At 38.8% G+C, this 14774-nt stretch overlaps 1 protein-coding gene across 1 annotated transcript; it reads left to right on the top strand.

Moving 5' to 3' along the window:
- The first annotated feature begins 793 nt into the window (after positions 1-793).
- Positions 794-12436, top strand: LOC133874283 (probable arabinosyltransferase ARAD1). Its single transcript, XM_062312167.1, has 2 exons — positions 794-2589; positions 11796-12436. The coding sequence occupies exons 1-2, from the start codon at positions 1603-1605 to the stop codon at positions 12348-12350; spliced, it is 1542 nt and encodes a 513-aa protein (XP_062168151.1). The 5' UTR covers positions 794-1602; the 3' UTR covers positions 12351-12436.
- Positions 12437-14774: the final 2338 nt, after the last annotated feature.

Below are 14774 nucleotides of genomic sequence, written 5' to 3'. Positions count from 1 at the left end.
TTACAAAGCAAAGCAAAAGTAAAATAAATCAAATGCTATTAATGCAATAACTATTATAATTTTTAGGGAAACATCACAAAAACTCACTTAACTTTTACACATTTTGAAATTACATTACTAAAGTTCAAAAACTCTCGATTTTAATTATCGAACTTTTAATTTGGTGCAATATCCTCCATCTGTTAAGATTTGACGTTAAATCCTAACGGATGCTTTAAAAATTATGAAAATACTCTCATTTTTTTTTAATTTAATAAAAAACAATTGGGTCTCTGACCCGTGGGTCAATAGACTCACTACTGTGGCTCACCAGACCCATAGCCGGTGGGTCACAGGCCCACTGCGGGGTCACCATTTTTTTTGGTTTTAAATTTTTTTTATGTTTTTTAATTTTTAATTTGAAATTAAGGAAGGAAAAATTTAAAATTTTATAAAACTTTTAGGGACAAAAGAGTCATTTCATCTATTTATCATCTGATTTAACGCCAGACTCCAACGGATGAAAAACATTGCATCAAATAAAAAAGTTCCCCGATTGAAATGGAAAGTTTTAAAACTTTAAGCGGAGTAGTTCACCCCTCATTTTTATCAAAGGCTTTTTGGTAATTTAATTTTGAGTTGAAGGGGGGTTCTTGGCATTGTAAATTGTAATTCATCCGGATTTGGAACTGTGGGGAAAATGATAAGCATGAGTGATAGCCATCCCTTTCCCTTAAAAAACTGAGTTTTGTATAATTATAGTTAGTTGAGTTAAGACTAAGTAGCAATTATTTAAATCCAATTTACTCCACCAAAAGAAACCCGCTTCCACAGAGACGACCCTATTCCCACGCTTCTTTGAGTTCTTTCGAGCAAGTCTTGGTACGAGAGAGAGAGAGAGAGAGAGAGAGAGAGAGAGGCTCTTCCTTCGACAACATCGCCCTTAACGATTACAACAACAACAACAACCACAACCACAACCGCCACCTCTGTCTCGTCCGTCTTTTCTTTCCTCTACGCTATATTCTTCACTCTTCATTCTCCAAATCAATCCACCATTGAACCTCTTTTCTCTTTCTCTGGTTTTCTCCGCTTTAATTGGATTTTGGGTTCTTCTTTCTTGGTGGGTTTGTCAGATTGGATTTTTTTTTTTTTTTTTTTTTCTCTGGGTTTGCTTTCTTTTTTCACATTGCCTCCTTCTCGTTTGTCCGTTTTCCCATTGGCTCTTTCTCCTTCTGATAGACAATGTAGGGAGAGGAATGGGTGACAATGGCCACGCTGAGATCTGCTCGGTGTAGTTTCGTGGGCTATTTCATCGTTTTGAATCTGTTCCTCGCGGGATTCATTCCAGAGGTTACTTTGTCCGCTGGGTGTTGACTATTTTTGCCCCAATATCTGTCAGTAATTTGTACTAATGTGGTGGGCAATGAAGGGTTACACGGTCTACCTATGTCCTATCTATTTGTGAGTAATCATTTCTTCTAGTTTGAGCTCGATCGAACAGCTTAGTGTTGCCGTCTTTCTATATTTCTTATATTACTACTCGGTTATCATTATTCCAGTTTAGAAAAGGCTGTTCATGCAACATATTGCTAAACTTGTTTTTTGGGGATTCGTATTGCAATGGCTGAGAAGAATGCGTCGTCCCTGGGAATTATTTCGCGGAACTCTTTGTTTTGTTTGTTCACAATAATATCAGTCTTGTTCATACTATCTTGGTTTTTCGTGCTGCGTTCAACTGGTCGTCCTCACTACATTGACCATAATTTGTTACCCAATTCTAAGCTTCTTGCTACAAGTGACAATGGGGATTCTACAACCCATAGTCAAAAGGATGTTGAACCCTCGACTGGAAATCGATCAATCCTTGTGGACATTGAAGGAGAAGAAGCACCCCAAGAAAATGCAATAACCCAATCAAAAGCTGAGGTGAATTGCAATCCCAATAATGGAGTAGTTGTAGGCCAGCAAAAAGAAAATAAAGTAGTTCTTAAGGTTTTTATGTATGATTTGCCCCCCAAATTTCATTTTGGACTTTTAGATTGGAAGGCCAAAGGGGATATTGTTTGGCCTGATATTCGATCTAAGCTACCTGATTATCCTGGTGGGTTGAACTTACAACACAGTATAGAATATTGGCTTACTTTGGATCTCCTCGCTTCTGAACTCCGTGACGCTCAAAATGCTCATAGTGCAATAAGAGTCCACAACTCTAGGGAAGCTGATATTATATTTGTACCATTCTTTTCTTCTTTATGCTATAACAGATATTCCAAGGCCGACCCACTCCAGAAAAAGAGCAAGAACAAGTTGCTACAAGAGGAGTTGGTGAGGTTTTTAACTGCTCAGAAGGAATGGAAGAGGTCAGGAGGACGTGACCACTTAATTGTGGCCCATCATCCAAATAGCCTTTTAGATGCAAGGATGAAGCTCTGGCCTGCAACATTTATACTTGCAGACTTTGGAAGGTATCCTCCCAACATAGCAAATGTTGAAAAGGATGTGATTGCACCTTACAAGCATGTCATCAGATCAAAAGTTAATGACTCTTCTGATTTTGATACCCGTCCAACTTTGCTATACTTCCAAGGAGCAATATATAGAAAAGCTGTAAGTGCCCTTCCTCTTTAAATACTCTTGGTTAATTGCTTCTTTTAGTTTCAGTAGTAGGAAAGTCGGGTTGGTAATTCTGTTTACATGCTTGAAATGAAACTATTTGTTTAAGAAGATATATAAAAAGGTGATATTTAATTAATAATGATATACTGTAAGTGTGAAATCAATGTAAATTATACTAAATCCGCAAATGATGATCAGATATTTTATTTAAATGAGCCATCTTAGTTGCATAGTTTCAAATATAAATCTTGAGTTACGACAGGCATGCAAGGCGTTAGTTAGAGCAATAGCATACCTGAATTTGTTTCCTGATTTCTTTTATAAGGTTCATCAAGCAACCCTGAATTTATTAGTCCACAGCATGCATGGTACTGACATTGGTTTTTATTTAATTCATTGCCATTGTTATGGAAGGAAGGTGAATTAGGACCTGTAGAGTTATGTATGATTTTATTTATGATTGATTTATGTGAACTGAATATGATCATAAAAATATCTAGACACATCTATATTCCATTTGACTTCTGAAAGCTAAAACAGATTTTGAATACTATTCCACTCCAAAGTAATTGCTTCCCCTATCTGTCTGCAGATCCATAATAAAAGTTATGGGAAGTTTTTTTTTTTTTTTTTTTTGATAAGTAAGAAAAGTTTTATTAAAATGTGTAAGATGCCCTTAAGTACACAGGAAGAACCAAAACCAACCCACAAAAAGAAACCCAAACAAACCCACAGGGTACCTAAGCCCTTAAGCTCAAAACCCATAAAGAGCACTCAAATCAACAAAAGAAATCCCCAAACAAACCCACAAGGACCTACCCTAAAACCTGAATCCCACAAGGAGCAATCAACGCTACAGAACCTGAGCCTTTCCTTTCCTACTACTAATTGCCGTAGTTGATGGAACTTTTTAGATTCAACACCTCTCTCCTCCCTTTAAACTTAGGACACTTACCCTTATTAACCTGATTGAGGCCCTCTTCAATGGCATCCAACAACGTAAAGGACGTATCTTCATCCTTAACACCATCCGACACCCAATCCAAGGACATGTCGGGAGGACAGACACCCAAGGGGTAAAGGGAGTCTCCTTCCTCCCCAACCCAAACCTCATCCCCTAATCCCACATAACAATCTCCCCAGATGGGCTAAAACCTACCGGCCTCTTCTGAGATTGGATCAAGCCATCTGATCTGTAGTTCACACCCTTATCAGCGATTGAAGAAAGTTATGGGAAGTTAGGAAGTATGGATACTTCAAAAGGGTAAAGTATTTGTGTGAAGTATTCATGTTTGATGCATTTTGGACATGGATACGCTCGGATATGGTGAGATATGTGTCCATAAATTAAACTGAAATTTTAAAGCCATATACTTTTTGGACACTGTAGGAGACTTTGATGATACGGCTGAACACAGCTGAAATTAAAAAAGAAAATCTCATTAAAAAGGGGTTCTAAACAGTATTTTGAAACAATTTGGGGTCAAATATTAGAAAAGGGGATCTAAATGTTTTATCTTGGACATTTGAAGGACCGATAGCAAATTCGTTGATGTTATTTTAGGGATATTTATGGATAGTGTATTTGAAAATGTCTATGAAAGCTACACATGGATGATTGTTACTTTATATGTTGAATATATGCTTCTTCCGTACGTGTCTCCTCTGTTGATTAGTTTTAGTGATTTTCTTTTTTGTTTTGCCCTTTTTAGTTAGGTCGTTCTTTTTGTATACTTCATTTATACTTAGGGGCGCCTCATGCTTTCAATGAGATTGGTTTTTTAACTTATAATAATAATAAAAAAAAGAAAATGCTTCTTCCCTATCTTTTATTGCACTAATGTTAGTTTTGAATATGTTATTTTAAGCTTTAATAGTTGTTATTTATATTCTTAAATAAAAAATTCAGATATTATATATACAAGAATGTATCTTAGTTTTTCAAGAGCTGTTGTATTGTCGTATCTGTATCACATTGAATATGTGTCTCATGTTCGGTGCTTCTTAGTCATTAACAATCTTTATGATTATATTTATGATTGATTTATTTCAACTGAATAGGATAAAAAAAATCTGAGACACATTTTCATGCTATTTTCACTCTTGAATAAGATAATGAACATGTAGTTCTCTCTCTTGTGTCAGTGGCTCTCGCTACTCTCCTCTCTCTCTCTCTCTCTGGCCCTAGTGACGGCGCCTGAGAGCGCGTCCAGCTAGGGGTTCGATTTCTGCTCCGTCCCCCCGCTTTCTTTTTCGCTCTTAGCCTCCTTCTTGGTCCTCTAATTTTTTGTTTTTTGGTCTTCTGTTTCGTTGAGTGGTCCTTTGTTCGGCGATGTAGTTTGTTGGGGGGGTCGGCTTAGTTTCGGGTGTGTCGTAGATGGATAAGAGTTTCATAGTGGAGTCGAAGTCCTTCACCTTCTCGGTCTTGGGTGGGGCGTCGACGTTGAGGGTGGAGGAGAAGAGGAGAAATTTCCTGGGTGTCGTCATCTTGAGTTCGCAGAGCTCCGAGTAGCTTGCGTCCACGTTGGATGGGTTGTTGGGTATCCCGGCAGAGCAAGATTTTGTTAAATCGTTCAGAGAAGGTTCGAAGGTTCTAATAGCTCGGAGAGGTGGGAATAAAGCTGGGAATTACTTTGAGGCAACAACGTTCAGGTTGGGCGGTCGGAAAGGGTCTATTTTTATCCCACAGGGCCATGAAGGATGGGGATGGCTTAAATTTTCCGATGAGCTGAGAAAGATTGTAGAATTTTTCTCTGTCTCGGAGGGTTGCGGGCTTGGTTCTTCATCTTCGTCGGAGAAGAAGACTGTGAAGGATGTTTGGCTGACTCTGGGCTTGGCTCCAAAGTGGACGGGGCCTTCTTTCGCGGAGGTGTTGAGATCGGGCTCGACCTCTGCTGCAAAGACGATGGCCATAGTGGGTGATGGTCATTCCTGGATAAGGGCTTCGGTGGCGACACCTTGCGATTTTGATCTTCTTCCGGCGGTGTGGCATGCTGAGGCTGATCCGAGAACGGCGGTGGATTGTTTCTCAATGGAGTCTCACACGCTTGATCTGCTGGACAAAGACCAGATTGTACGTCCACAGGGAAAGCATACTCGTTTGAATTTTGAAAATTCGAGATTGCGGACGTGGCGTAAGTCGGGACACGCTTTTTATTTGGCTTTGGGCCGGGCTGTGAGGAGAGTTCTGACCCGTTTTGTCGGGTCGGGGTTGCTTCGAAAACCCTTAGGTTTTCGCGTGGCCTGTCTTAAGCGGAAACCTAAAGTTTCCTGTCCGCTGCCTTCCTCGCCGGAGACGACATCGGAGGGATATTCTGGGTTGATTTTGAATCGGTTTCCTCCTGGTGGTTCGGAGGTTACAGCATTGGGAGCCAAAGAGGGCGCGAGTCCAGCTTCATCGGCCTTTGTTGGGGGCTCCTCTAGGTCGGAGCCCACGTCGGTGGCTGACACTGGGACTGTTACAGGTACGGAGCCTTTGTTCGGGGGGAAGTTGAGTTGCTCCCAGGTGTTTACGGGTTTTTCTTGCCGGACTCAAGCCTCTGATCTGTTCGGTTTTCCCCCTTCTCCGGCAACGGATTTGGGTTTTCCGGTGGATCCGGCTACCTATCCTTCTAGGGTGCGGTCTGACTCTGTCTTGGTGAGGTCGGGTTTTGAGGACTATCAAGTTGGAAAGCATGGTGTCTCGTCTGGCGGTGGTGGGCTTGCAGAGTCTGGGCGTCCTTCGGTAGGCAGCATTGAATGTGGTTCTCCTTCAGATTCTCTCCTTCGGCAGGCAGTGGTGCATTCGGATGCCCCTGCCTGGGTAAGGATTATTGGTGGGGGTCCTCATCTTGGGAAGTTTGGAGGTTCTCATGGGGTCTCAGCTCCTCTTTTTCAGTGGGTTGTGTTTCCTCCGTGGCCAAGGCCGTTCTCCCCTATGTATGGGTGTACCCAGTTTGTGTCGTCTAAAGTTTTTGAGGTGGGAGAATCTTCAAAGGGGGCCGGTCAGGAGGAAAGAGATGTGGTTTACCCCAGGGTTGTGCAGCATGCCAGCTCGTGTTTTCGCACGATGGGGGTTTCGTTCTTGGGAACTGATGAGAAGAGTTTTTTGGACTTCTTGACTTGGACTGAGAATCAGCGCTATGACTCTGATTCCCCTCCTAAGAAGGACAAGAAGTTAAATAGGAAAAAGGGGAAAAGAGAGGTCAAGAATTTAGAATGCTCGATTAATTTTGATGCTAGGGGTGTGGGTTCCAGTCGGGTTAGAGGCAAGAAGTTGGGGTTTTGATGTAACTTTTCTTTTGTTTTTGGGTTTTTCGGGTGCTCTTCTTTTGCTTTTTTGTTTTTCTTTTGTTTTGGTGTCCTTTTTGTATACTTCCTGTATACTTAGGGGCGCCTTTACACTTTTTTAATGCAATTTGTTTACGTATCAAAAAAAAAAAATAATGAACATTTTCAATTACTATACCGCCCGAGAGTAATTGCTTCCCTCATTTCTCCTTATCTCCAAAATGGAGAACTATGAGAAATTAATATTTGGTTTAGTATGTATGGTGAGACCTAGACCCAGTACTCAACCTTTTTTCTTCCTTCAAAATTCTTCATCTTAACGCTTGTCATATACCCATTCTAAAATTCTTATGTTTCCTTACAGTTTGGGGATATACAAAAATACTGTGCTAATTTTGAGGATTATCTTTATGGGACAGGTTTGTGGTTAGTGGTGATGATGCCTTTTTCCCCCCCCTCCCCCCACCAACTCTTCTGTGGTCTCTCTCTCCATCATTTTTACTCTCATCTCTTTTCAATCTTCCATGAATGGAATTGGTTTGGAAGCTGCCTTAGGAGTGCACCTGTAGTTTTAGTTCTACATTACCATTGGTAAGGATGATGTAAAGGTGACCAGATTCACTTATCTGGAATGAGAGGAGAGGTATTAATTCCTAAATTCAAAAGACTCCTTGGTGAGAAGGTATATTCGGTTGCACACTTGTAGTCTTGTCTGACATTCATTGAGGAATTATATTGAGAAGATATAAGGTTGAGCTGAGGAAGGATGTGAAGATTCTCATGTAAAGAGGTAGTCAAAGTGGGAATTTGTAAGTGAATTCTGCTCTATTTTTTGTTTGGGAGGAGGGCTACATAATTTGGCTATCAATTTCCATATCCAAGGTTTTTAACCCTGGATCACATAATTAGTGGGTGTGGGGAAATCTGAAACTGTTTGTGCTACGTTCAAAATGGATGCTCAGTTAACTATGATTTATAGTTGGCTAGTGGTGGGAATTTGTTAAGGATCCTTTCATTTTTGTTTACTTATTCACATTTTGTCAAATTGAACGTTGGATCATTGCCCGTTTTGCTTCAATTTCTGCTTATCAAACTATTGCTTTATCTGTTCGGATTCCCTTGTGCCATATGTGCATATTTGGGATGAACCCTTCCTGACCTCTCATGAATTTATATGCTCAGTAACAAAACAAAAGAATAAATGACAAGGTTTTCCGTATTATCCGCAGCATTCTGTCTGTGGATCTGATGTGATTATGAAATCCATTAATCTGTTTCTGTATTTCCTTATGAATGTACAATCTCCTCCAGGTTCTTGGTTTGCGTGTTGACACCATTAAGTTCCTTTCACGATCAAAACCTTAGTATACAATGTTCTTGCACAAACTTATCAGAGTTCTGAATGGAATGCAACCCTCATGATCCTGTTTTAAAGTCTGTTATTCAGAAATAGCACGGAACGCATGGTTCTTATGCTTACTTTCATGCTTGGCACCTTGAACGGTGCATGCATGAGAGTTTTCCATGTTGATAACCCGATCAATGTCTTCACACTGTTGTTTCTGTAATTACATACTGCAAGAATTTTGCCTATAAATGTGACTTGTTTTCTCTCGGCCACATTTGCCCCAAGGAAAATTGCATCTATATATATTTCACCATCTCTAACTAACAGCATATATTTTTAAACCTTCGTGTATAAGTATACCAATATGTAATAAGAAGCTCAATAATGTTTACTGGTATCCAAAGAAAGGGTGATGGACATTCTGTGATTTGTCATAATGCAAGGGAAGTCTGCTTGTTTGCGTTTAAAGAACTTTTCTAGTTTTACAAATACCTTGTTACCGTGAGCCACATGATCTAAAAAAATGCGTCAACCCCATGAATCAATCATTTTGATTTAGAGTTGTTTATGGTTTGAGTTGGAACTTGGATTGCACCTGAGCTGCAATTTGTGTTACCTAGATCATCCTGAGCAAGCTGTTGTTGGATTGCACTTGATCTACAATTTGTGTTACCTAAGTAAGCCTGGATGTTGTTTGGTTTTTTTTTGGTTGATATTGCTACAAGATTTTTGGTTGACAATGCTGTTAGTTTCTAGTTTCAAATTACTTTGTTATGTTAAGATGGTTTCTTAAATTTTGCATAAAGGGGAATCGATCTTTGAATGTTGCTTTGTCGACACACCATGGGAGTCACTCTCCCACGGCCCGATTCTCTATCTTGATTGATGGTAGTATGCCAATGGCCATATAGCAAATGAGTGTCTGGACAGTAGACTTAAATTGGGTACTCATGGTATTATTTGGGAGGATTTGGAAAAAGTCTATGACAATGTCAATTGGGAGTTCCTTTCCTATCTCATGGGCCGTCTTGGCATTGGCTCTAAATGGAGGAATTGGATGTCTGCTTGTATCTCCGCGGCCCGATTCTCTAAATTAATGGTAGTCCGTATGGCTTCATTGGTATTTCCCGACTTCTTTGCCAGGGGGACCCTCTCTTGCCTCTCTTCATGATTGTCATGGAGGCTCTTAGTAGGATGCTATCTAGAGCTATGGTTGGGGGTAATCTATCAGGATTTCGGGTAGCCACCCACAACGCTGCCTCCATGGAAATATCCCATCTTCTCTTTGCAAATGATTCACTTATTATGTGTGATGAGATCACGATCAAATCTATAATTTGAGTCACATTCTCCTGTGTTTTAAGGCCATTTCGAGCTTGAAGGTCAACCTTCGAAAATCTGAATTAGTAGTAGTAGGGGGAGGTTACGCATCCGAAAGAGTTGGCCAACATTCTCAATTGTAGTATCTCTTCTCTTCCCTTGAAATATTTGGGACTTCCTCCAGCTGCTCCTTTTAAGTCAAAAGCTATTTGGGAGTAGTTGAGAAGATGGAAAAAAGATTTGCTAGTTGGAAGATCTATTTGTCTCGGGGTGGGTGCCTAACTCTAATCAAGAGTACGTTATCCAGTCTATCTACATACTTCTTGTCCCTTTTTTCCCTTACCAGCCGGTTTAGCTAGAAGATTGGAGCGTCTCCAAAGAGACTTTCTTTGGGATGGACTAGGAGGTGAGCATAAGTTTCATCTAATGAACTGGAAAAGACTATATGCTCGCTGGTTTTTAAAGGAGGGTGGGGAGTTAAGAATCTCATGTTGTTCAATATAAAGCTTTGCTAGGGAAATGGCTTGGGAGATTTGTGCAACAGGATAATTCTTTTATAATGAGGTGATTAAAGAAGTATGGGGTACAAAGAGTTGGTTGGAGTTCAGATGAAGTTTGTGGGCCCTATGGGGTGTGACTTTAGAAGAATATTAGGAACGGTTGGAGGTATTTCTCCAATCTTGTTTCCTTCAAGGTTAGGGATGATTCTTGCATCTATTTTTGGCATGATGTGTGGTGCGAAGCAACCACTCTCGAGTCTTCATTTCCATAACTTTGTTCGATAGCTCAGCGGGACAAAGAGGCATTGGTGTCGGATTACTTAGATTCCTTTGGTACCTCTATCCTTTGGAAACATAGTTTTACCAGGGCAGTCCTGGATTGGGAGTTGGAATCTCTCAACTCTTTCCTTAATTTGTTATATTCCTCAGAAATCCATCTGGGGGAGACGAATAGAATGTTGTGGAGGCTAGGTAGTAATCATGGCTTTGAAGTGAAGAACTATTATGAATCTTTGCAGTCTGGAGAGCCTTGTTCATTCTCATGGATAAGTGTTTGGAATGTTAAGCACTGCCTCGCATTGCTGTCTTTACTTGATATCTAGGTAAAATCCTCATAGTTGATAATCTTAGAAGACGAGGGTTCACCCTTGTACACTGGTGTTGCCTATGCAAAAAAAATGAGGTGACAATTAATCACCTCCTCATCCACTATGAGTACTCTAGCGATCTTTGGCACTTACTTCTCAATTTATTCGGAGTTTCGTGGCCTATGTCTAGCAACATCCTAGAACTGCTTAATTTCTGGAAGACTCAAGGGCCTAGACATCCCAAAGAGGCTATCTGGAAAGTTATTTTTGTACTCTTAATGTGAAGCATCTGGAGAGAAAGGAATCAGAGCCTGTTTGAAGACTGTGATTCTAATTTGCTTAAAACACTAGCAGCAGATTCCCTTAGATTTTCTTTAAATTTAGGGAACCAAACTACTTTTTTTTTTTTCCTATTTAAATAAACTTCACAATAGCTTCCATTATCCTTTCCCTTATCCTTTTACTTCACCTCTTTGAATCTTTTAGATCTAGTTTAACTTTTTGGATTTTCGACTCCCTCATAGTTTTCGAGTACGAGGACTTTTTCCTTGTTTTATGCAACAAATTATTATTCATAAATAATAATAATAATAATACTAATGCAAGGGATAACTCCTTTGTCATATCTTATGGGGAATGACTCTTCATTAGTAGTCTTAAAGTTGCATATTTTCACAAAAACCTCTTCAAAATGGCCTTGGTCTTTGGGTTGGTTTATCTATCAACATAAGTAACTGTTTCTGTAAACCTATGCACAGATTTTAGAAAATGGCTTATAATATATAGTCATGTTGAAGCACATGTTGAAATGTTTTCTCGGCAAGATGTTTTCTTTTGTCTCACATGTTGAAATGTTCTCTTTCTTACAATATAAATATCTTTTGTCTCGCATGATTGAGATGCTGTCTCATTCTTTCAATGTAAATTTCTTTAGTCTCACATAATTGAAATGTTTTCTGCTGATCTAAGATTGTCAGTTAGGACTGTTTTTATAATTTAATTTTGACAGAATCCTAATGAATGTCATTTATTGGATTCCTGAAGCTTGTATGATAAAGTGATCCAATAATTTGTCTTTTGTTCCATTTGTTTATTTTGCATTCTTTGTTTCACTTTGGGTTTCTTGTTTCCAACTTATTCAAGATTCTTAATTATTGAGTTCCTCATACACAGGGAGGCTTTGTTCGGCAAGAGTTATTTTATCTGTTGAAGGATGAGAAGGATGTGCATTTTGCATTTGGAAGTGTTCAAAAGGATGGAATTAAGAAAGCTACCCAGGGAATGCACGCTTCAAAATTCTGCCTCAATATAGCAGGCGACACGCCCTCATCAAACCGCCTCTTCGATGCCATTGCTAGCCACTGCGTCCCAGTCATAATCAGTGATGATATCGAGCTCCCTTATGAGGATGTTGTTGACTATTCTCAGTTCTGCATATTTGTTCGTTCAAGGGATGCTCTCAAAGAAAACTTCCTCATAAATCTCATCAGGAGTATTGGGAAGGATGAGTGGACCAGAATGTGGCACAAGTTGAAAGAGGTTGAAAACCTGTACGAGTTTCAGTACCCGTCGAAGGAGGGTGATGCGGTCCAAATGATATGGCAGGCTGTTGCGCGCAAGGTTCCTGCTATCAGATTGAAGTTGCACAAGTCTAGGCGGTTCTCACGTTCTCTTGTCCGCTCAGAGAGGGGGTCAAGATCGATACCATCGCCAAGTAATTTTTGGTGAGAAAGGAAATTTACATTCTTTGGTGCTCTGCATTTCTAGAGCTTTGGAAATTGGAAGTGAGAAGTAGAATGTAGTAATTGGGAGACTGACCTTGTTTGTAACTTTCTTGTGAAGGGGGGTTGGGGGGGGTGGGGGGAGTAGAAATGTGTTAAGTCGACAGCCTTAGTAAAAAAAGTAAATTGCAGTACTCTTTAACACAAGTGAAGCTAGCAAATGTATTTACGAAAAAGAAATAAAATGAGGAAAAGAAGTGAATGGGCCAAATCTTTTTGTGTCGCCGTATGGTACAAAACCAAATTATTTTGTATTTGCCGAGAGAAGAGAGGAAGACGCCTTTTTCTGATGGATTGCTGCCTTTATTCAATTAATACCAAAATTGGCATTTATTTATCATCAACTCCAACCCCAGTTTTTCTTGCCAAGACTGCTTAAATCTCAACCTTTCATTTTTTATGGCAGTTAAGACTGCAGCACATTTACTTATCAAAAAAAGACTGCAGCACATTTGACTTGAGAAAGTCAGATCTCCGATCTGCTGTAGGTAAAAGGAGCTCCCGTTCATTTAATACCAAAATCGGCTTTTAATTATCATCTTTTTTCTAAAAAAAAAAAATTATGGGCAAATGAAGAATATCAACCCGAACTTGTCTTGCACTAGCTACACCGTTAAGCACCATTCTGCAGATGGCATTCCAACCAAAGTTGGTGATTATGGGAATCACGACAATCAAGGCATCAAGCTACAGCATATTGTCAGCGGACAGCTAAGACAATAAGTCATAGTAGGAAAGTCTTGGCCAATTCAGTTAAGGAATACTGTGGAGCTAAATATACAAGGAAAAGAGTGCACCACATCAGATTCTATGAAAAAGGCAAACTTGCAGGAAAGGAATCTCGAGCTCCAAGAAAGGCATCTCAACCTTCACAAGGAAACCAGATCATGACTCCGATAAGAAACTTACTCTCCAAGGGAATTTGCTTCGTTAGCTTTATTTTGTTTTAAATTCTTTATATTGTAAATCAATATCTACGGACTATAAGCATTTCTAGTAGACTCATTAAAATAATTAAAAGGTTATTTGGTGAGCTAATTTGGTAAAATTATCTAAAATTTCTCTCCAACAGCCTCACTAATTTGGTGAGTGAACATTACTCACCAACAATAGTCAGAACTATTCACTCATTAAATCTATAAAAAAAACTATTAAAACTTTCTCTCTCTTCCTTTTTATTTATTTATTTATTTTATTTCTCTTTCATGCACCACACACAACCTCCATTTTGAAAAAGATTATTTAAATGGAATACTATAGTGGATAACTAAAATAGTGAGGCTGCTTGGAGTTCTTCAAAATGGTAGATGGCTAAAATAGAGAAAAGTAATTTTTTTTTTTGAAACTATTTTAGCTAATAAAATTTGATAAGGCTACTAAGAATACTCTTTTTGTAAACTGTTCAATGAAAATCATCGTATAATATTCTTCCTCATATAAATTTTTGAGTTAAAAACACCTTTGGTCCTTGAGTCTTGACAACTTTATTTTTTTGTCACTGAATTTCAATTCACATCATAGATAGTACCTCATTTTTAGGAAAAGACCGAATTGATACCTCAGTCAAGTTTTTCGCCCAAAAACTAACGGCTCGCCACATGTCAACCACTGAGGTTGACACGTGGCACTATATAAAAAAATTAAAAATTAAAAATCTTTAAAAATTAATTAAAAAATATATATATTAAAAAATTAAAAAAACTTGAAAAAATTAAAAAACAAGGGGGTGGTTCAGCCGCCCCCCCTTGGCCACCATGAGCCACCCCCTTGTTTTTTTTTTTTTTTTTGTTTTTTCATTTTATTTTTAATTTTTTAATTAATTTTTAAAGATTTTTAATTTTTAATTTTTTTTATATAGTGCTACGTGTCATGTGGCGAGCCGTTAGTTTTTGGACTGAAAACTTGACTGACGTACTAATTTAGTCTTTTTCCAAAATTAAGGTACTATATGTGATGTGAATTGAAACTCAGGGATTAGAAAATAAATTTGTCAAAACTTATGGACCAAAAATGTTTTTAACCCTAAATTTTTTCATACACAACAGTATCCATGCTCTACTAATAATTATTAGGGGTAATTACCTTTTTCCCCCATCAAACTACCAGCCATTGTCAACATGCCCCCATGAACTGACACATCGATCTAAAGAGAGTATCCAACTACCAACTTTACATACTTTGCCCCCTTCCGTCAGTTTAATTCGTGAAAAGACTTAAATACCCCAACTCAAATTCAAAAATGACATAAATGCCCTCAACTTTTTTAAACATATTAATTTTAATATTTTTTTTTATTAATTACTGTTGGAGGGCATTTTGGTCTTTAAACCAAAATTAATGCCCAAAAATGGCATATTCCATCCAAGTTAAC

This window comes from Alnus glutinosa, chromosome 7 (assembly GCF_958979055.1).
Source record: "Alnus glutinosa chromosome 7, dhAlnGlut1.1, whole genome shotgun sequence".
NCBI lineage: Eukaryota > Viridiplantae > Streptophyta > Magnoliopsida > Fagales > Betulaceae > Alnus > Alnus glutinosa.
This window is presented reverse-complemented; position numbering and strand designations above follow the sequence as displayed.